Raw genomic sequence first — 23,227 nt, 5'->3', positions numbered from 1 at the left:
ATGGGGGGAACAACTTGTATGAAGACGAAGTCAGGGTTACAGCCCCTCAGGTGGCGGTCCGCATAATTGTAGCGGTGAATTAGAATAGGTATTGAAATACAATGTGAAGTTTCCAGGACAGCAGTGCCGATTGAATCCTAACACTGGTGGATTAAGGCATCTTAGTAAGTCTCCATAGCACAGTCCCGGTGATCAGCGCTGAACTCCTCCAGTCAAAGAAGCCGAGCCGGACAGCACGATTCAGAAAGGCTGCCTGAATCTAGCATCGTAATTGGTCGTTCAGAAACACGGCCCGTAGAGACGTACGAGGCTGCTCCGTGCAACCTGGTCATTCTGAATGCCGTTGGGTTTGGATTAGGATATTCCTAACGCTTAACTCGCATCGTAATCAGTCGGTCAGAAACCTTTCCGATTCGGTCAGAAAGACACGTTTCCGATTCGGACGGAGCAAATGCCGATTGGAGGCCTTCCAAACCGCATCGTAATAGGTCCATTAATTGTGACTAGGGATAGTGGTAATGACTGGAGGAACCTGGAGGAACCTGAAATTACTGGGAGAAGGAGCTGGTACAAGATCTGCTTTATGGCAAGGGAGGTGAGAGAAAGAGCTGGGGAGCATTGTCCAAACGAGCTCTGACTACACACGGTTGTGCCTGCTGCACAACAGTGTGCAGCACAACCATGACAATGATAAGCATTGCAGAAGCAAATTAGGACTGTGCATTAAGACTTAGTTAAAGTGCCACATATATGATAAGCATGGCCGTGGAAAGCTTACAGTGCAGGCAAAATGGCAGGTATTTCTTTTTCTTGATTTATTTTAATCCATGTAAAAAATGCATTACCAAACAGAAGAGCGATACAATAAGAATGCACATGATAAAAGATTTTCACAATGAACTGAGTGCATATATGTTAACCATTTTTTTGAAAATGTTCTAAAGACAAAGGGATGGTAAATTACATATGACAAGAGGTCAGAAGGTAGATCAAAAGAAAATTGAGAGAGGAAAGAAGAAGGAAGCTGCAATGGGTTGTACATCCACGCATTGCCAGTTTGTAGCAGACTAATAAATAACATTCAAAAAAGAGGCTGGCAAAGAAGAGAAAGCCAGTGCTCACCCAGCTAAAGGTAACAGTGTAGATCAGCCATCTTGGAATGTTTTTTTTACTTAGAAAACCCATTCCAAAATTTGTCATTGGATTTTTATGTAGTGTCTTCAGCAATGTCCATACATGCAATTGAAGGAAACAAATGACAATGCCTACTGCTCAGCATTATCAATGCTTTACCAATGCTTATTCAGAAAGCAAGTGGATGGGCTCAACCTCAAAACAGCACCGCACATGGGTCATAGACCGGTGTTCCCATGTCTGAAGTTACTGTGTCTGGTATTTCCTACCCAATACTACTTGTGATGGTGACATTGAGCAAGTTGGAATGTAGCGGAGTGGTATCCTTGGTGCTTAATTCGTAAAACAAAATAAGTACCAGGGCCCTAGGTATTTCATAGGAGACCACTTCAGCTTGCACCACTCACAGTCCATGACAATGCTGCTAAAAGCCAAGGCCATTGTTACCTATTAACCATTACACTTTGGACAATTCCATTTGACCCAAAGCAGTGACAATTTTTTTTAATTATATTTAATTATTACACATAGTTGCTGATGTGCCCTACTACAAACATAGACAGACAGTATCATCATGTGGTTTTTGACTGTCAGAAATAAGCACTGGCACAAATTGAGCACTGTTGTATCGCCTTCAAGGAGCATCAATCTGGGTAACTTTAACGGAGACTTTTAATGAAACACATATATTAGTGCAATCATATAAAAACGTCAAAAAATAAAAAACATATTCAAAGCGTATGCACTTTTTTCATCTGCGCCTGGTTCCGAAATCTCTAAATACATCTAATGTAAGTGTAAACCTTGTTTAGTTGCCACTTCCAATAAAAAAATACTTTTTGTTTTTACTAATTATTTTGCAAAAATCTCTTATCAGTCACCAAGCATTTTACGAAAATGTTTAAAAATGAAAGCTAGGGCAACTGGTAGAGCCCTTATTAGAGTTGTCATGCCAGCGTGGAAAATGAAGCAACATTTGTTTGAAAAATATTGCAAATAAAATGTCATTCCAGTTTTCAGACAAAAATGCTAAAACCTTAAAAAAGGCTAGGATGGGGGGGGGGGGTCGAAACCTTTAGCACTGGCATAACGATTGCTAATATTATTTTATTAAAAATATAATGAGCAAAACCAATGAGGAATGGGGAATGTTTATATTATCACAAAGCCTTTGGGATATACCAAAGTGAGAAAAACATCTAGGATCCTTTTTTTATTTTTGATGTAGAGAAACTGATGTTCCGTTCATCAATTGGGACAGTATAGTCGGATTGTGGGGTTGTGAATGTACACTCAGTTTGTCATAGACTAAAGGTAAATCGGCAATTCAGAAAAAAAGTTTGCAAGTCACTATGACTGTCCACTTTGAGTTAGATGGTTAAGAACTGGCAAAAGCTAATTCAGAATACTCTCCACGAAACCACAGCAACGCATTCAGAACTTGAAAAATTTAAATATTTTTAGTTACATAATGAAGAGCAATATAATTACCTCAATTTCAGCCAAAACTCTGATTTTTTCATCCGGATCGGTGAAATGTGTTTTGCTTTCCTTCATCTTTTTCTTAAGCGCCTTTAATAAATCCACAATGTGGTGGTGTTCCTTCTTATACTTCTTGACATAGGCCAACGCAGATTGAAGCTCCCTGTAAAAATACAGCGCATTTAGAAATTGCCATGAGTTTGGACAAACTTCCCTGACAAGAGAAACAATTGATCAATTCTAATGTATTCTCTCCTTATCTCTGTGAGTCTCCCAGTACCTTCTTCATTGGGGAGTGTTCAACTCATAGGAAAGGTAAACCCCTCCCTAACTACCTGAACAAACAGAAACAGCGTACACTCATAGATCCTTCATAACCTGGCAGCGCACATTAAATGGCCCTCTACCTATAAACCCGCCTTTTCTTGTCTGTCTCACCAGAACGGTAGCCCCGAAAGGCCAGAGTAGCCTAAATTAGATACGCCCAGTTTGTGGCTGAATGTGAGGCCTTCTCTATTTCTTGTTGGTCCCTGGGCAGCTGTGGGTCTTGGGCTCCGGTGGTGCCAAAAGATAGGGTTCACCTCAAGGGTGAGGGACAGGCAGCATGGCCCCTTTAAGGCTTCATTTAATCCTTCTCCTCATGCTCCCAGCATAGATCCAGCCTGGCAGGACTGGTGATATTAGTGCTCCAACAGGTCTCAAGCACTTGCACCATAAGGGCATGGCTGCCAAGGTCCTCCAAACGCAGTATTTAATGTATTAAGATAAATATGTGCAGGTGTCTAAATCCTACTGCTGGTGCTGCCAAATGCTGTGGCTGTAGAATATCAAGTTGGTCTAGTTTTGATTACAGTTCATGCCTCTATATTTCACCAACTCTCGCTTCATGTCTTTTTAGCTCACAATGTTCTTCTCATCAGTGCTTTCTTAATTGCTACTCATTTCCTATCTTTCTCTTCCTCCTGTCTCTTTTTTCTGCCTTTTTTTTTTTGTTCTCCTTTATAAATAAGTGAAAGGTTTATAAGCAGACCAAAAGTTTATTCTCGGATCCCCAGAGAGATATAACAATACCATCTTGGGTACTCTGGGGTCCAACGAAACCAGCTGCCATTATCCTAGAGGTAGGTATAAACGAGAGATGGCATCTCTTCCTCAAATCTCACTTATAACATAATCATTGGACCTTATGAATTTTATAAAGTGTAGGATATTATATTATCGAATTATTTAGGTTGTTACTCCAGTTATCGCAAGTTCCCCACATTCTAATTCTAATTCTTCTTTTTGAAGAGCTAACATGGTCTAGTCTATGGATGTGTTTCACCGAAGTTAACCAATCTAATATCGTAGGGGATTGAGAGGAAATTTATTTTAAAAGATTTCCCTCCTTGCGAGCAACATTAGCAAAAATAAAGAGAAGCTTGTGCATTGGAGAAATTATAACTAGGACTCTCCTCTGGAAAGACCCCAAAAATAATCAAACAATTTCTCTCTCTTACTCTGGGTGAAAGTCTGAAGATCAAATTTAAGTCTGTCGCAAAAATGCAGGCCATCAGATGCATAACGTTGCCCTAGGTTTCAGAGGCTCTGGAACAGGGGACCCACATTTAGCATATATGTGACAGTTCAAATTATTGTGGCTTTTGTAGTTGTCAGACAATATTATCTGAAATTACATGACACCCAGATGGAGAGTCCCTGTCATACATAATGGTGGCCCGATGCAGACAGGTTGTAGCTGCTGTTGCCTCATTGGTCTTCTTTCCTCTAAGGTAAGGCGTTAAGAGCAAGCCTTCATAGAGGGAGCAGCTCTTCTAACTCAGTTTTAGTTGACTTGTTAGAAGCACAACTGAGTCCTTGGTATAGTCTCTAATCTGAAGGTTGAACCGTTGGCAGGAAAGAATTGAAATAAAAAACTTCCTCCCACATCTTCTTTCTCCATTTGTTCTGAGTGGGTTTTGGAATGTGTCAACTCCACATATGGCTTTTTACCTTATTGCAGTTCCTGTTTGGGAGGAGACACCTTCAATTGGGATGTGGGTTCTCACAGACTTGTTCTTACTCCGAGTGATGAAGAACAAAACAACACCAGCCAAGAGCTATTTTCTCTACGTCCTTCAGTTCTCTGCATAACAGAATTATCAGAGGTTGTCTTTCTGAGAGGGATTGAAAATATGGTGGAGGATAATGTGAATTTGTGCACACTCCCTCCCTCAGGGGGACTACAACTGATGGTGGCGGGAGCCCCATCCTGTATGGGTTGGCAGTGAAATTGTTGGGCATCATAGTAGGAGCCTGAAATAATGGGCTTGCTCAGTTGTCTCTCTTACTAATGTACAGGGATCATTTGATTTCACAGAATGTAGTTACATATGTATTTGCTCGTTTATTGAAGGAGGGGAAATATGGTAATGACAGGCACATTTTACGCTGTTGATACGAATAAATCAGCTGGGTTCTTTGTAGGATGTAGGGTGCTGGTCTATGGGTGAGGTTCCATCTAGGAGTTTGGTTAGTGGATGGAAATTTAGATCACGAGGCCCTTGAGGGGTCGTTTGGAGTTGCTCTCTGAAGCTGACAAGTTTGAGGGGGCCGGCCATCTTAGGGTCTTAGCAGGAACATGTGTTCTAAGTACAGTGCCTCCACCTTTCCATTGGTAGAGGTTAAAGCAGCGTCATATCCTCTCTTTCGGGGTGACTGCACCTCAATAAAGTAAGGTCAGTGATGAGGGAAGGAGATTCGCAGGAATGAAAGTCATCGGTAAATGACTTCAGCATCTCAGTCACACAATATGGAGCCCAGTCCCAACGAAAGAGTTCCTATTTTCCAGTTGGTAGGTGGTGTTTGGCCTGCTGCTTTTCTCTATCAATTAGCCAAAACGGGTGTCTTTCTGCAAGGACCTACCTCTGCATAAACGGTATGAATGGACCTCAATGCAAAGGTGTAACAAAACTTGAGGGGGCCCCCTTGCAAGGTACTGGGAGGGGCCCCCGTTCCAGATCTAATCAGGAGCTCTCAGGCCACAGTACTGTGCTGAGATAGCCCCTGCTACTCGCCCCCTCTCCACCTCACAGCGGGGCTGCGGGAGCCTGCGTTACGCCCTGCCTCAATGTTAATAATCTACAGTACAGCGTGGCAATGTGACTCAGTTCAGCAGGCCACTAAAACCCAAAGAAAAATAAAGTTGCCTTTATTTTTCTATTTGGCTCTAGAATAAGTCACCTTTTCCATCTCACCAGCTGCCTCTGTTTTCCTGAGCTAGAACCTTGGCAGACAAGTCGGAGCTCCTTGTCAGTTGTTCAAACCAACGTCAGGGTTGGGTGCAGTATTTTCCAAGCGTGAAGCATACTCCCTCCGCCAGCAGAGTCTGTTTCATAATTTAATGTTCATTTACCACTGAATTTTTTGCAAGGCTTCGTACGTCTATTGACTTTTACAGGTAGGGAGTGGTCTCTCAAGTCATTCCCTGCTGTTGTCATTTCACAAGAGGTCTGAACTGAATTTGAGCCAGTGGTTGCCGGTAGTGCCCACTTATTTTTAATCATCAGACTTTGATCCAGAATATGAGCGTGAAACGTGAAAGAACAAGATGGAAAAACAGTGGCAAACTGAGAAAGCAGGAAGGAAAGACGAACCTGCCAGTGTTTGCCACGGGGGTAGGGAGGGGATACTGGTAAAATAGAGGATTGAGTTGAAATTAAGACTACAGCCTTTGTGTCTGGAAACCCCGCCATTTGGCAGCGCTGCTGAGAGTCTTGGATAAAAAAAATGGGCTTCGGCAGTTACTCTTTTACAAACTAGACACTGTAGGAGGAGCTAAGCCCTTTCTCCTGTGCATTCAGACGCGTGTCACTTGCCTCTCCCATTTCTTCCATTACCCACTTACCCGAAAGAAATATAATTTTTCAACCCGAGCTGAGTGGGCATGGAAGCAAGAGATTGAGCAAGCAACTTGAGAGCTAGCATCCATTCATTACCCCTCGTACTCTGGGGGAGGAGGAGAGTGCGATCAAGCCAATGCTTAATTTGAGCCGATGATTTCCGGTGTTCGGGACCAGCACTTAGTTATGAACACCAACACTTATGACTGTCTGCCACATGGTGGCGCTGTCTGTGTAATTTAGAGTGGAGCAGAACAACAGCTGTTAATTAATTCAATACAAATTAAAAACGATTAATTACTGCCGCCCAAGCCATTCTTATAGCTTTGGGGGCCTGGAATAGTCTGAATTATCACACTTGTAGGAGTGTTATGGTTAGTAGTTGTGTAGGTATTGTGGTTGGCAGCACTTGCAGGGGCAATGGGTGGTTAAAGCTGCAGTGGCCTCCTGAAGGGGCCCTGGCACATATTTTATTACAAATTAAGAACTGGATCAAGTTGGACTTGCAGCCTCTGCCACGGGCCTCTCTGCACTCGCCTCTCTGCACTCCTACCCCACATAAGATTCATACGATATGCAGGGGCACAGCAGAGGCAAAGAGGTTAATGATTCAGAAAGACCAGAGCAAAAGATACACTTTTACATGGTTTTGATGATTCAGAACATGCTACATTTTCTCTTAGAACAGTCTCTCAAACTCGTAGAGAGTTGCATCTCTAGCTCAGAAGCTGTTTCTCGGGGTAAGGTGGAAATTTTGGGCTGTGTTTATGACCCAGTTTGCTTCGCTCTTGCACCACAGAACATCGTTCAAGAGTGACGCAAATCCTAAGTCATATTCTTGATACCATGCAAAGCATTCTGCAGCACAGATAGAAAGAGGAAAAAGCCTCTCAGGATTGTTTTTTGTGCAGGAAGGTGCCCCTTCCCGCTCAAATACAATCCTGCCGACAACACAGGCACCCTTGCACAATGGTGCAAGTGTGCCTTTGTTGGCGCTAGGCTGCCAAAAGGTCGCTAGCTCAAGGTAGAAGGACAGGAATATGCAGTATTGGATAAATACTGTGCATTCCTGCCCTTTGACTGTGACGCAGGGAAGCACAGCAAGGTGACTTCCTGCGCTGCCCAGTGCCACCAAACCCGTAAATATGGCCTTTTGTGTTTTTCAAGACATCAAGGATGTCAGTGGGTGGTGCTTTTTGGACAAACATACCCTGGTCTCCATATTCTTTGCCACATTTACTACAGGTAAAGAACTCTTATTTGATGATTATAGAGGACAGAAAGTGCCCCGGGGGCAACAGTCTTTTGCATCCATTTTTGGCACTTTGGTATTACAGAAATTGGCCACAGGCATTTGAGCATCACCTTCCATAGTATGTATTGTACCGGGGCACATTCCTTACTATGCAACCCCAAGGGAGCGCTGTCTCATTTGGAAGGGGGCATGGCCCATTGCAAATGAATAGACACCTTTGTCCTTGTGCCTGCACCATATTAGAGAGTTGGTGCAGGGACTTCGCTGAAGCCCTGTGTCTAATAGCCTAAAGTACTGTACTGGACACTTTATGGACAGCTAGGTTTTTATTTTATTCTCAGCTGGGAGTGCCTGAATTAATCACAACCAACCAAACCATTTATTATGAAGGCATAATAGCACTGGACTTGTACCGCAAGCTCAAACATCCTAAACAAAGAGCAGCAGATGGTCTTTTGTGGGATAATTTATGGAGGAGAAGCACAAGATTAGTGTCTATGTGATGATACTTATGAACACCTAGCAAAAAAATAAGAGCCATTTCAATGTCTTTATACGACTAAACCTAAAAGTGCTATTATTTGCGAACAGCACACTGCTGCTTGTTGGTGGGCTAAAATCCAGTCACCTTCCAGTGAGTCTTCTATGACAACACCTTTGAAACCCCAAGAAAACTACATTTACAATTTTTGTAATCCTTTCCTGTACCTTGCTGTATGAATCGGACTCATTTACCCTTATAGCCCTTTTCATCTTTAACACTTCCTTTATTATAAGGTAAATTGTGCTATTTTCATCTCTTTTAATTTTGTAATAGTTATTAATGAACTAGATGATTTTATAGTTTCCTTGTCTTACTAATAAAAATCTTTGGTCCAGATGTATCAAGCGTTTTCCCGTTTGCAAACGGGCTGATTCAGAGAATCGGCCCGTTTGCGAACGGGAAAAAAGCCTATTAGGATGTATAATCCCAAAAGGCAATCGCAAAATAGGGAATCACAATTGCAATTACCTATTTTGCGAATGCATTTAGAGAATCGCAATTTGTGTTTCCCTAAATGCAATGCAGGAAGTAGTAATAAATTTGCGACCCTGCTTTAAGGAATCGCATTTTACCACCAACTTCAAGTTGGTGGTAAATTGCAAATCCTTAGAAAAATGCACAATTTAGCATTTTTCTAAGTGCCATGTGGTGCACAAACATGCCCTTAGGGCATGTATGCACGCCACATGTGCACACATGCATATTTCAGGGGTGCAACAGGGTGTCCTTTTGGCACCCATACACCCTTGAAATTGCAAGCGCAATTTGCGAGTACCTATTGGGTTCTCGCAAATTGCACATGCAATTCCCATTCATTACTATGAATAGACGGGCGGGGCCTGAGTCCATCATGGCTGCTCGGAGCTGATGCTCCGAGGTAGCCCAACACCACAGCATCCAAGAGCGGCACTTCACTGCACCAAAACCAGCAGAAAAAACTCACTCCCGACTTCGGAGCCTTGGGAGCGTCTGCCATTGTGGGCACCGTTCCCCCAAACCATTTCATTGCCGTAGAATCGGCTAAAACTCTCCAGACGATTGTGCCTCAAAATGGTGCTTGGGGTGACTCTCCTCAACGCATAACAAGAGCGGGAGACGAGTAATCAGGATCGGGCCCCTGGGTGACGACATCGGATAAGTGGCAAGACCCTGAGCGGCCCCCTCTGCATTCCCGGTACGCACAGAAGTGACCCGGTATGGCTGCAGGGAAGTGACTGCCTGAAAACGGCAATCAGAGTGCCGCAGTGACGGAACCCTGGGGACCGGGACGACGCAGCGGTGGAAAGAATCCTTGGTCACCAGTATTTTCCAGTGAGTCAGGGCGCAAACGAAAGCACCCGCACCGGGTGGGAATGGTGTTGTAGGTCAGGGCCCCCCCCCGGCAGCGCCCAGACACGCAACAGACACGCCATCGTCCAGCGAGGGCTGGTGGAATACCATGTCAGCAGCTCCGGAGTGTACATTGCGGTGCATGTAACGTAATAAGGAGGGTGCACCTGCAAATGCAGAGCAGCAACGGAGTGCACTCTCAGCGCTCAGGACCAGCAAAGCGGGAAGTAATGCCAGGTAGGGAGTCACGGGGATGCCGACGGACCACCTATTTCACGGGGCTAGCAGAGAGGGAGTGAAAAAGAGTCCCCGCTCCACCTGAAGAGAACAGGAAGGTGCCCAGCTGGGCGGGCTGGGACTTAGAGATGGATGATGATTTGGAGGTGTTGCTGGAAAGAGCGCGCCAGCTGGTTTCGAGCCGAGGGCACGAATGGGCTCTTGGTGTTTTTGGAACTTGCTCCCTTGACTTTCTGACTTGGACTCTTATGCTCCCCGCCATTTTGTGTCTTTCTTTTTTGACTCCCCTGTCCCTGATCCCATCACTCATTACCCTCTCCCCTACCTCTTCCCTCCCTCACTCTTTCTACCTCCCCTATTCCTTTCCTCTCCCCCCTGAATTTCTCTCCCCTTGCCTGCTTTTTCTCTATGCCTGAGCCATGCTTCTGTAACTCATAAATATATATATATGTAAATATCTAATATATAATTGTCCAAGCCTAATCGCTGTTAAAATGTAATCTTGAGTGAATTTACTGTTTGGATATATAGAACTCTAACCACTAGTATATGTAGTAGACCTTTGTACTTACTACCATTCCTATGTGATTTTAGAGTTTATTTGTTTGTATCTCTTCCCTGAGTGACTTTACAACTTGTACATGTGCAATTTTTTCCTGTTTATATCTCTTCCTTGAGTGACTTTACAGCTTGTACAGTTGCAATTTTTTTCTGTTTGTATCTCTTATGTTGCTCATGTAATCCAAAGTCCTTATGTAACGCAACTGGTTCTTATGGAAAGCGCTCTGACACCTTCGGGTAATGTTCGTGCTATATAAGATCGCATTAAATATAATAAATAAAAACTATGGGCCTCTAGGCACATAGAAATTAATGGGAAGCCATTCCTTATTTGCGACTCGCAATTTGCTAGTCGCAATTAAGGAATGCGTAGGAATCGCAAAATATTTGCAGAAACCTACATACATTGCATTTTGAGAGTCTATAATAGCAAAATTCGCTATTATAGACTCGCAAAATCCAATGTTGATAAGTCTGGCCCTGTATCTCTTAAGTGAGGTTGAAAGTTTGAGAACTAACTCTCACACCCATCATCTTCTACGGGTCAAAGGTTTCAGCCAAAGTTCTATATGAGTTTCAGTTTAGTGCCAATGTATGCCCTTAAGCAGGACATCTGTTAATTCCTTAATGTGTCTCATAGGAGAAGGCATTTAAGTAGTTGAGTGACGCCACTTGCCAGTATATGCAAACAAAAAAAGTGACACATTAAGAGATTTCGTAACTGTAAGGTGACTGGTTCTGTCCATCAAATTCGCCTCAATTATTTGCTTTTTGATTACCTAGTTTTTGACCTTTTTAGTGTGGGTGAGCCTCACAACCGGTGAATCACCCACGGTAAACTCACAGTAAATGGACTGTATGTGTTTATCACTAGTGTATCCACCATTTAAGATAGGGCCACTGCAATGCAGAAATGGTAAGGTGCACTTGACTGGTTACAGGTGAACACATGTGTAAACACCTGTGCAAACCTGTGAGGGCTAAGAGTGGGAGACTCCTGTTGTGGGCATCCCGGTAACTTCGCATAGGTAGCCTGGCGCAAAGGGAACTCTGCAGGATAGGATACTGACCTAGGATAGGCCTCATAATATTAGTGTACACTCATAGGAAAAGTTGGTGTGGTTTACTGGCTTGTCTGCAGTGACACTCCATCCTGAGGAGGAAATGGGTGGGAGTGGAGCATCTGCATCAATAAGTCAGCTGTTACACTGTACCAGGGATGGGCCAGACCAAGCCCACTGAACAGAGGAGGAAGCCTAGACCTCTGGAGCCAACACAGGAGGGAGCCCCCTTTGAGGATTTGGTAGGAAAGGCCCTGGCAGTGATGTCAGCGAGGGGCGGTGCTGAGCCCCCCAGAGAAGATGTGACTAGTGGCTCCTGGGTGATGCTATTTTGAAGTGTCCCAGCAGGCTGTGCAGGAGGACTGGGAGAGGGGCGGAGAGGTGATGTAGCACCTCAGGATAGGCCATATGTGTTGAGCTTCTGGAACCTTCTGCATCCACTTAACAGGTCTTGCGCAAGGGGGAGGACTCTCTCTTGGGTGCAATTTTCTGCTGGACCAAGGGACTGGAGGTGACAGCTATGGACAACTGGAAGGAGGAACCCCCTGTTATCCACCTGGACTAAAGCCTCTGACTGCAGTTGCCCTGAGGACCAGCTGATCTCCTTACATCCTTGAGGACTAGCTGGGGGAAAGACTAGACTTTTATGCCAAGGCCGAGTGAGGCTTCAGAGGAGGAAAAGGAGAAAGACTGGCACAGGGAACAGTGGAGACCATCTCTTACAAAGTGAGCCATTTTAGAGGCCAGGAAGCCTAAGGAAAGCATTCCAGGTGTCAAGGGCTTGCCACCAGGAGCAAAAGGAGCACATGAACATGTAAAATGGCCCAACAGGGCCTGAGATATCTGCAGGAGAAGGATTTGACCTTTGACCCCTTGCCTAGCAAAGTCAGTCATGGAGCTCTACTGCCAGAGTAAGTCATGCCCCTGGGGTGAGCCAGGGCCCGGGGTATGCCAAGGAGTAAGTTTAATTTTTAAGGCCTGGGAGGGTGTGTGCATGGGGCCCCCTCTCCACAGCTCTAAAGATCTGGTAATCCCAAACCCCAGGCCATATTTTCATTGAGAGGGCCCAGGATCCCCAGCTCTAGGCCCGGTGTGTGGAACTGCATGGGGGAGCACTGTTGCACTCCCCCGAAGAAAGACGTAGGGGCTCCGTATCCCCAACTCTTGGCCCGACCATGAAGAAAAGGACAGGGGTGCTGCCGCACATCCTCATCGGTAGTGGTACGCCCCATTCCTCGTGCCCATGTCTGGGGGAGAGCCGGAGAGGGCGGCCACCATGTCATCCAGCACCTGCCGACAAGAGCGACAGGGCATGAGATGTGCTGACTGCTTCCACTGGCAGCAAAGGAAATTCTGCTTGTGTGAGGAGCTGGCGGTGCAGCCAGAAGGTGGGCACCTTGGGCTGTACCCCATTGTTGACAACATGAGGGGTGTCCGCATGGGAATGGGCACCCCCAACTAGAAAAGGGAAACAAAACAAAAAGGACATGTTGTGTGGTGAGTAGATGCACAGCGCAACAGTAACAAGCAGCAGGAGCAGCACATCAGAAATTCAACAGCTCTGCGAAGGAGCGCTGCATAATATCCTGTGGAGCTGTAAGTATATCAAAAGCACACAGACACGTGAACTTCATTTGTAAATACCTAATTGCCATAATAATGTTGACAGTGAATACTGATCAAATTTTATTAACATTAATAAGTGAATTCACACATGGTTATTATTGGTTAGTGCACATACTCCTAAAATGATAGTTTTTGACATGTGGTTTGTTGATCTTGGTCCCATTAAGGGGTCAGAGGTGACTACACAATGTTATGTATATTGGGGAATTACTGCATAGTATTGAGTAGTGTGGGTGTGAAATAAATGTACTTTTGTTCCTTTTTCAAACGAAAAAGCACAGACTGGACCGTTATTTATTGAGAGCTATTAGTGTGTGCCAGCAAATGATGATTGCTAGCTCACGTCACCTCCCTTGAGTAGGCCTTGAATTGCTCTGCCCTGCTACCTCTGAGAGAGTCAAGCACTACAATGGGGTTTTGATTCCCAATAGAGGGCAAATGTGAACCCATTATTTGTGCAGGCCACACAACTAATGGCCTCTTTCCTTACAGTAACAAAATGCTTCAAGATGACAGTTAAAAATGATGCAATATCCGAGATTCTCAGGATGACAGAACTGCAATTACCAGAATGCAATGTAGAATCTATGTTAATATGTTAGCAGTGTGCTCCCTCTCTGCACCATAGTAGGTAAAAGCTACTCCAGTAGTGAGTGACCAAGCTGATGAACAACGGGACACCTGCACGTTTTGGGGTGCAGGTGTAGCCGATGAAATTCGAGCAGACTGTAAACACCGAGGGACTGATTTACAAGCCCCTTGCGCCACTTTTGTGTCACTTTTCCCATGTCAAAAATGACGCAAAAGTGGCGCAAGGGGTTTGTAAATCTGCCCCTGACTTTTTAAACACATGTCCAGGAGTGCACATGAATACAATCACTGGCTGTACCAACTAATGATGAACACTTCTTTATTTGCAAGTCACTGAAAAAAACACGAACTTCAATTACCAGATTGTAATGGGAAACTTGTGCTGCTGTGCTAGCAGAGTGCTCTTTCTGCCCAGTATAGATATATGTTTCTCTGAAGGACATAAATTGTAGAGTAACCCACAAGCAGTGCTTAATTTGTAAAATATTACTGCAGCTTGCACCACCCATCGCCCTTTTCATCGCTGCCAAAACAACTACTAACCATCTCTCTTCTCACATGTAAATGTGATAGTTCAGATTATTCCAGGTCCCCAACGCTAAAGTAATGTCTGGGGAAGACAGGTATTAGCAATTTTAATGTATATTGTATTCCTAAACAACTGTTGTTCTCCTCTTCTCTGAATTAGACGAGCAGCGCCACCATGTGGTAGCATGTTCCATGTATGGTGTTTACAATCAGGTGCCGGTGCCGAGCACCGAAAACCAATTAAGTGCCGGTGCTTAGCACCAGAAAGCACTGTCTCAAATTAAGCACTGCCCACAAGTCTGTGAGTTTTCCATTGATTACATGGAATGGGTTGGCTTGGCTGCTGCTGCCGACCACCAAACTTGAAATGTCATTCCACTTTCCACCAATACTACTTTTTCGCAATGTCATTCTCAAGGTCACAGGTATGGCAACTATGAGATCTGAGAAACACTTTCACATCCTTGGCTAGTTCTCCAGAACAAGGACTTCATTTTACTTTTCATAGCAGCGTCTGATATATGATGTACTATCACCTATGCTGCCCTACGCCTGTTGACCATATACATGTATGAGTGCAAGCACAAGTATCAATAGGCTCGGCATGTATGCAAGAAACGTGCTGGAATCCCCTTTAGCCCAAGTTCATAAAGAAACATTTGAAACAAGGGAATGCCGCCCCATTATAATAAGCAGGCAGGGTCGGACTGGCCTATAGGGTAATCAGGCCGATTGGTCTGGTCTGACAGGTCAGAGACTGAGACGTTTCTTTTCTGGCTGTTTTGAGGTCTGTGTTATGGTTTTCTGTGCCGTTTCTTACTATTATCCCTGATTTTAAAAGAAGCATTTCCAGAAACAAGCTCAAATCCGTGCAGTCTTCCATACCTTGCAAAACACCCATACATCGTGTCTTTACGAGTTCAAACTTGCTCTGATTTGCGAGTATGGACCATTTTTTAGCTATCGGATTCACTAATGGAAACCACTTTTATTTGGTGCCTGGACCCATTGTCTGTACAGCAATAGTTAGAAGTGGAGATAGCAGTGCCCGCTTTCCCCTCAAGATACCTGTCTTGCAGCAAGTCAAACGACTTTAGGGAAAGTGAGTTATCCTCATTTTATTTTCATCGAGCTTCTTTCCCTCCTGCTTTTGCTTTGATTCCAATGCTACTGCCTTGCTGCCATCTGGTGGCTTTAACAGCGTATGATCTTATTGAACAGCGGTTTTGATAAAATGTTTAGTATCAATTAAATAGTACCTGATTTACAAACTATACAAAAGTGAATGAAAGCGTCAAATAAAAGAAAACATTGAATTAAAAAAATACAACTCCAGAGCCAGGCTAGACAGCTGTAAGAAACAGATTTTTCAAGAGCGGTTATAGCCTACACAATGCTTCAAAGATAACAGTGGAAGTTTCCTGCCTAGATTTATATCAAAAGCTGGGTTCGGAGTGCTAGTGAGTGTCAATCCCTTTTAGCAAGCATTGGTATACAACTGATCAACCAGAAAGACTTTAGACCTGCTTCCTGACACCATTTCTCTAACTTCTCACAATATTGCCTCTTTTGCTGTGTTATTCATAAAATGTGGATGTAAATATGATTACTTGCACATATTGTCTTAAACTAACAATGTAACGGTTTAACCTGTCTGCATATATCTACAATATGATTACGTGCACATGATTAAAAAAAACTACCTGAATATGCATCCTCTAGTCTATACCCTACAACTCCCTTCACACAGCTTTAGATCAAAGTAAACTGTCTTGGGAGGCGCACTTATTAATTAAAGTTCATCATCATTTTGTTCCAATTGAATCAAATAATACACAGCAAACACAACTGGAGATTTTGTTGAACATCAGCAGATGCTACACTGCAGCCCACACAGGTTTAGTGATGAGCCATTTTCCTTGTCAATTTCAATAAGTTTTCCCGCGAAAATTAAGTTGATTCGATAGAAGAATCCTGGGGCTTCTTCCACCTGGGGCCTTAGTGTGAGCAGGCATCCTGGCTGAAATGCAGTATCCCCGACCACAGAAACTGATAATGAGCAAAATGATGACTAACTTTCCTCAAGAGGACGTTTACTTTTAGCAACTACTGTACGAATGGGGCTGGCGGTGTTCCTATATCAGTTCAGTGGCATAAGCGTTCTCCATCGTAACCCAGAACTGTCAGTTTTAGATCACCTACTGCTTTAATTTATGTCTGCACGTCAAAGCATCTTTGGGGCTGTCTTTCCTAGTCTGAAGAATTATAAATCAACAGACTGAGAGCGTTACGCATTGGCATGAGCCTCGACCTAAAACCCCCTTAAAATGTCTACAGCTGCTGCAGTGTATGTGTCTCCGCCAACTCAAGGAGCTTGCGGGCAGCTGGCTGGCCTATGCGGACCCTGACGCCGAATACTTAAGGAATAGGATTCCTGCTGCGACACCGATATGTTTTTGCCTACTTTCACTTCATCCCACTAATGCTCAAGACGAGCTATACCCAAAGCTGTTTTTGGTTCAGAGGGAAAGCAATTATTTTAAAAGGAAAATTAGTACCCAAGGAAGAGATTTTACACTTATTTATATTACAAAGGCGGGCTAGAGGAGGTTTAGAGACCGGCAAGGGTTTGGCTCAACTACTTAATATATCAACCACATAAAATAACTCTTGGGTCTATGTGCATTATAAGCCTAGCTGGGAACTGAACCACCAAGGAGTGTCCCTTTTATAAGACGGTTCCCTCACCCACCATAGGTGGCATGCTTCATCATTGGGGAACCACCTCGTATTGTGATGCCTAGTCACAATACGGGCAGCCACGGCCCGTATAGGGCGTGCTACCGGGGCGGTGACGTAGGGGGGTTGTAAAATGCGGCATACGGCCGATTGCAGGTAAGTAACGGGGAAAAAAAGTCCGAATTTTGTGGCGCGCACTGCATCGCATTTGGCGATGCAGCGCGCGCAACAAAATTCATAATTTTTTTCCCGTTACTTACCTGAAATCGGCCGTATGCCGCATTTTACAACCCCCCACCCTGCCCCTCCCCCACCCTACGTCACCGCCCCGGTAGCATGCCCTATACAGGCCGTGGCTGAATACAGGCTACAGTCCCCTCACTGAGAGGGAGAAGCTTAGGGATGTTTTTGTGCTAAGAGAGGTGTTTACTAAATACCCAATTGTGGAACTAGGGGTGGTGAGGGCAGCAGAACAAGTAAAGAATGTGATTAAAACTAACTATGAGGTTCGCAAAAAAACGTTATTTGTGCAACCCTGGGCTACTATTAAAAACAGCGGGTTTAGTCATTACCGAAGTGCAGCGCTGTTTGTAATCCTAGCCCAGGGTCGCTCTAATAAAGTTTTTTGGGCTAGGGGTGGTGAGGGCAGAACAGCAAGTGAAGAATGTGATTAAAACTAACTACTGGGTTCGCCCAAAAAACGTTATTAGGCTGACCAAAGGATTGCCAGCAAAATCTCTGTGTCCATGTCACACAGGGTATGTGTATAGCGACCCAGTAAACAAACAGCATTTATTGACTGCAATGATATATTGTGGAGGAAATCATATGCTTGCTAAAAGCATCAATTCTCTTGGTTTCTCTATCTGGAGGACTGTTTGGGTATAAGTTGATATGCATCTTACAGATTGAGGTCTGTAAAACCGGGATCTCTGGAGTAGGATGAAAGGTAAGAAAATTCAGGATTGATAGGAGCCAGTCTGGGAGGTTTGGCTACCTGCCTTTTCACAGGTGGATAGGAAAAGTGCTTCGCCAAAGTGACCATCAAGGTATCAGTGAGGGCCTCGTTAAAAGGGTGCAATGGCTCCTAAGTAGTGGTCCTAGAGTGTAAAATCTCAGTCAGTACATTTGATAGGGCCTCAAATGAAGATATCTGAAAATCCAGGTCCTTGGTGCACTCTGGACCACCACTGCAAATAAGGCACTTTCTTCCATTGGTGGCCCAAGTCAGGAGTTAAGCACTGACTCAAGACACGTGTCACGCACACTGTCATCTTTCAAGTCCATGTAGATGGTATCATCTATGCAGTGAGTGGGGAGAAAACCATCCCCTTCACCACTATCATCATCCAAATCCTGGGGTGTTCTTTATTCTAGCATAGGGTCAGAGTTAGGGCCAGAAAGAGAATGGAGCCTCTGCTGGCGTGTACGATGTGGCAGAGGCACTGGGTCACAATCAGGATGCATGACGGTTGGTTGTGCTTGTGTGATTTTATAGTGTGACATTAGTCAACATCGAGCTTAAGTCGAATCAGTGTCGGATATTAGTATCAGTGTCAAATCCCCTTCCTGTGCTAGTGGCGTCGGTATCGGCATCAATGTGGAAGGGATGGGCATGGGTCTAGGAGCTGGAGTGGAACTCTGCAAAGGCATGGGTATGGGGCCTAAAACATGTCCCAAATGAGTCATACAGCACTTTGGATGGATCTCCTGCGTCAACCACATTGGAGACCTCTGCAGTTCTTTGGGGCCTAAAGCTGCAACAGAGGGAGCTGAAAATGGACCAAACGTTTTGCAGCATGACTTCAATCTGCGACGGTGTCACTGATTACCTGGAAAATATCGGCACACCGGGATAAGTTGAAGAATCTGTTTTGCAACCAGAGACCTCAAAGTAATATGACTAACATTGTAACTCCCTTGCACCTTCTTCTTAGGTTCAGAGTGGCGGAATGGGGTCGTCTCCCACTTTGTTTTTTTATGTTTACACTTGGAGTTCAATTTTTACTTGCTTGAGGATTTCGAGCATGAAGTTGACCTCTTGTAGGAAAGACCTCGGGACAGCACTGAGTCCTCACCTGCGCTTTACGCGAATGCCAGAACTACTTCTGGCTTTAACGCCCTTCCTGCCGTACATCAAGGAGAGGCTCTGCAAGTTCTCTTTGACAACATTGCCATATGGAATTTCAAAAAGCAATGCGGACTCGAGCTCTGCATTCTCTGCCATGACACTCTGAGACTCAGAGGTTGGATGGATATCCGGGAAATTTCCTTGATTGCAAAGCACATGGAAGGGGCACTGAATAACAGAGCGGACGAGCTCAGCAGGCGGCGTCTGGTAGATTGCAAGTTGTGTCTATATACCCGGTTGGTGTAGGATATATTCCAAATGTCGGGAGTTCCCTTTCTAGATCTTTTTGCCACCATTGGGAATGTGCAATGTTTAAAGTTTTGCACATTGGATTTTCAGCAAGAAAACCAGTTAGAAAATGCATTCCAGCTGAAACACACACAGCTTCGACTCACCATCCGTGACCCCCTGGAGAGGCATGTGGGAAGATGTATCGCACAACTTTAAATCATAGCCCAAGCCCAGGCACCACAAACACACCTCGTACAGGTCAGTGACTGACATCTGCTTTCTGCTGCCGCAGAAACCGATCTTTTTGGGTGGGGACACCATTCCATAGCACACTGGAAATCATTTTAGGAGTCAATGGAAAACCACAAGATTGTGAGCAGGGCTCTGGATCAGTACTGGAAGGAGTGGAAGGAAAATAACTGACGTCAGAGCACAGGGTTGCATTCCACTCTGTCAAGTTGTTTGGAGCCAATATGGAGTACTGCACTGCTGAAGAAAAGTATTCTAAGGTGAAGAATCTGCAGTTAGAATTGTACATTAGAAATATACAGACACTGGATATGAAACACAGACACTGAGACAGAGGTAAAAGGGAATTAGAGCAGAAAGGCTTGAGGACACCCTCACCCCAACTGATTGTCCCACTCACAGATGCCAGGAACAACTGAAAGTCCTGGTCCTCTAGACGGGTGCCCAACAACATGCTACTAAAGCACAGACATACACTCTTACCACAAATACTACTGTGTAAATAGCACATTTGGAAAACAGTGTGCCAATATATAAGCTGATGGTGGCACCACCACTGGGAACAATGCCTTGTCTCGCTCCAATAACAGGGATCGGAAATGCCTGTAGGGCAGATTGGACTTCTGTTGAATACTGATAGACGTACCATTACCATCCTCTCCTGGATCAGGGAGTTACTGACTAAGATTAAATAGAACTACATTGACTCAGCAGTGCTTAGAACATGGTCTATAATTATTTCACAGCATGCTGAATCTATCTTTAAGGACATCTATCCCTCACATTTCATTTATTGTATACACTAAGAAATACCATTCATAAATTTCATTGCCCTTTCATTTACCCCATCTTTAAATTGCTTTCAAGAAGAATGCTGATTGATTCAGCCTGAAACCTCCGCTTACCTCTTGTATGAATCACAATCTGTAAGCAGCTTCGGCACTTGCTGCCTGGCCTCATCCAGCTCTCGTTCTCCTTCTCCAGTCTTAGTTCGCCTGTCAAACGCATCCAGTTTCTTTTCCCCCTCCAGGATATCAGAATGCAAATCCTGAAGGAATTACAAGGTACCTTTTCTTAATCACTTGTCAAACACCACAATGCTATGTTTTTTAAATATAGAAAAGATTGTTGAGATGTCATTATTATCATTGCTCACATGATTAATTTCTGCATTGTTGCAAAATAGGACTCTTTTCTCATTTCTTTTTTTGTTGCTACAGTTTGCCATTTTTAATGGCCCAGTAACAGGTTTTTATTGTCATATATTAAGGACACTTCTTTAGGTCAGGCCTAAGGCACACGTTGCCTTCGAACCTATCATTGTCCAACTTGATCAAGTTCTCTGAATGAGATCCCTTAAACAGAATTTTCTTCTGGAAAGCACAACAAATCTAGTTATTGTTTACTCTACCACTTTTGCTGATTCAACAGTCCAATGCATTCAGGGCTAGGCAAGGTTTTGTTTTTGTTTGCCTTCCTGATTTTGAATTGACCACGACATTTCTGAACATAATTATACCATCAATAAGTATACAAGACAAGATATTTTGCCAGGTGTGCAAATATATGGTTGAAAAAAATTAGTCACAAACTTCAACAAAGTATTTTTTCAACCAGCAAAGATTTTTAAGAACCAGCCTATGTACTAAAAGGGCGATTTTTAAAAATCCCAATACTAGAGAGTCCCAATCTAACCTACCTTGTGAATATTAATGAGTTAGGTTGCAAATTGTGATTCTCTACGATTGGAGGCCATCACAGGGATGGGGGCCTTCTCGAGCCAGCAGACCACCATGTCAGTGATTGCCTTTCAATACATCAAACATTTTATTAATGTAGCCTGATTTCCTTAAAGGAAAAGGGACATGTTTGAAATTTTGTAATTGTTTTTTTGTTTAAGAGTTGGCAATGGTCTTTTGGACTACTGTTTTTTTTTACATTAACAAAGGGGAAGGGATCCAAAGGGAACCCCTTCCCTTTTCCAACTGCATTAGCACCTCTTTTGAGATGTTGGTCAAATATAAATTTTTGTGATCATATTTCGGCCACAAACATTGATACATTAGAAGGGATACCTATTGATACTGTATTTAGAAGGGATGCTGACAACACACCCTTTCCGCATACTGTATTGTATCTATTTGCAATCCCATTTTAGGATTAAAAAAAGTTTCAAGACTCCTAAAAAGGGATTAGTACATAAGAAAAACCATTGGTGCATTTGCAACCGTTAAAAAGCTAAGAACATTAGGTCCCTTATCCTCTCAACTCTTTTATCATATCAGTAGAGTGGCAGTAACTGAAGAAACTCCCAATTCATTTTTTTTAATACTTTCATGAATGCATTTAACAGCCATTTAAGGCTTTTGCCTCACTTTTGTGCACAATTGCATTATGTCTTCAAATTTCATTGGACATTACAAGATCCTGATACCTTTTTTAAAAAAATGTTTTGCACAAGCTGTTAGAAATGGGGTCTCTGGTTGGCAAGGGCTTGCACCTTTGTCCAAATAGGGACCCTTCTTCCTAGTCAGGATAAGGGAGTTACACTCCCAAAATAACCCCTGCTCACCCCCTTGGTAGCTTGGCACAAGCAGTCAGGCTTATCTTAGAGGCAGTGTGTAAAGCATTTGCACATAACGAACAGTAATACAGTGTAAGCAATACAAAAGGATACCACACCAGTTTAGAAAAATATCCAATATTTTTATATACTTAAAACAAGACCGAAACGATAAAAAAATCCACAATACAGTACTTAAAAACCTTCAGTTATCAAAAAGTACCTTGAAAAACAGTTCCTTGATGTCGATAGCTCCGTCCGGGGCTATCACGGCATCGTGAGCAAACAAATCCAACCAGTTCTGGCTGACCACGGCGTCGCGGGCCAGCTACCGTGTCAGGAAGTCCCGCAAACAGTACCTTTCAGAAATGCAGGGCGTCGATGACCTCTAATTGAGCTTCTGAAAACACGGCGTCCGCAGGCTTCAGTTCCGAAGGTCGGTTCCAGAGTCGTCGGGGCCCTCAAAGTCACACACGTTGCAGGACGATCTCCTCTCTGATGGAGTCAGGAGCGCTGGCATCGGCAGGCGTTGGGTGCTGCGATGCAAAGTGCAGCGGTGCGGCGTGCAGTGCCCTCAGATCACGGTGTGAGCAGCGGCTCGATGGCAGCGTCAAATGGCGTTGTCGGTGAGACCAGGGTCATGGTGCGAGATGAAGGCGGTGCTCGTCACGTGCTGGCAGGTCACGGTGCAAGCAGCGTTGTTGTCCTTGCTGAAGCGCTGTCGTCGGCTGATGAACTGGAGTCGATGGCACCGGCGTTGGTAGGCCAAGGCTGTGGTGCGGGATGAGGGCAGTACGCGGTGCCCTCGAACCACAGTGCAAGCAGCGACATCGATTCCGACGTGGAGCGGCGTCGTCAGGGATACCACGGCCTCGTCGTGAAGCGAGGCAGTGCGGAGTGCGGTGCCCACAGGTCGTGAGCAGGGTCTCGGTGGCAGCGTCAGCAGGCGTCGTCGGTGAGACCAGGGTCGCGGTGCGGCGGTGCCCTTTGCGGTGCTGTCAGGACACGGAGTCGGCAGCGGCGTCTTAAAAGTCATCGAGTTGCTTTTCTTCTGTTGCAGCACAGAACACACAGTCCCCAGTGCT

At 44.4% G+C, this 23,227-nt stretch overlaps 1 protein-coding gene across 1 annotated transcript in view; it reads right to left on the bottom strand.

Moving 5' to 3' along the window:
* LOC146798868 (nesprin-2-like) overlaps positions 1-23,227 on the bottom strand; it is a 1,144,883-nt gene that overhangs the window by 449,080 nt on the left and 672,576 nt on the right. The window contains exons 72-73 of the mRNA XM_085627789.1: positions 20,485-20,627; positions 2,626-2,779 (exon numbers count right to left, since the gene is read on the bottom strand). Coding sequence (XP_085483915.1) covers positions 2,626-2,779; positions 20,485-20,627 — 297 coding nt within the window. The remainder of the gene's footprint in view (positions 1-2,625; positions 2,780-20,484; positions 20,628-23,227) is intronic.

Source organism: Triturus cristatus, chromosome 9 (assembly GCF_964204655.1).
Source record: "Triturus cristatus chromosome 9, aTriCri1.1, whole genome shotgun sequence".
NCBI lineage: Eukaryota > Metazoa > Chordata > Amphibia > Caudata > Salamandridae > Triturus > Triturus cristatus.
This window is presented reverse-complemented; position numbering and strand designations above follow the sequence as displayed.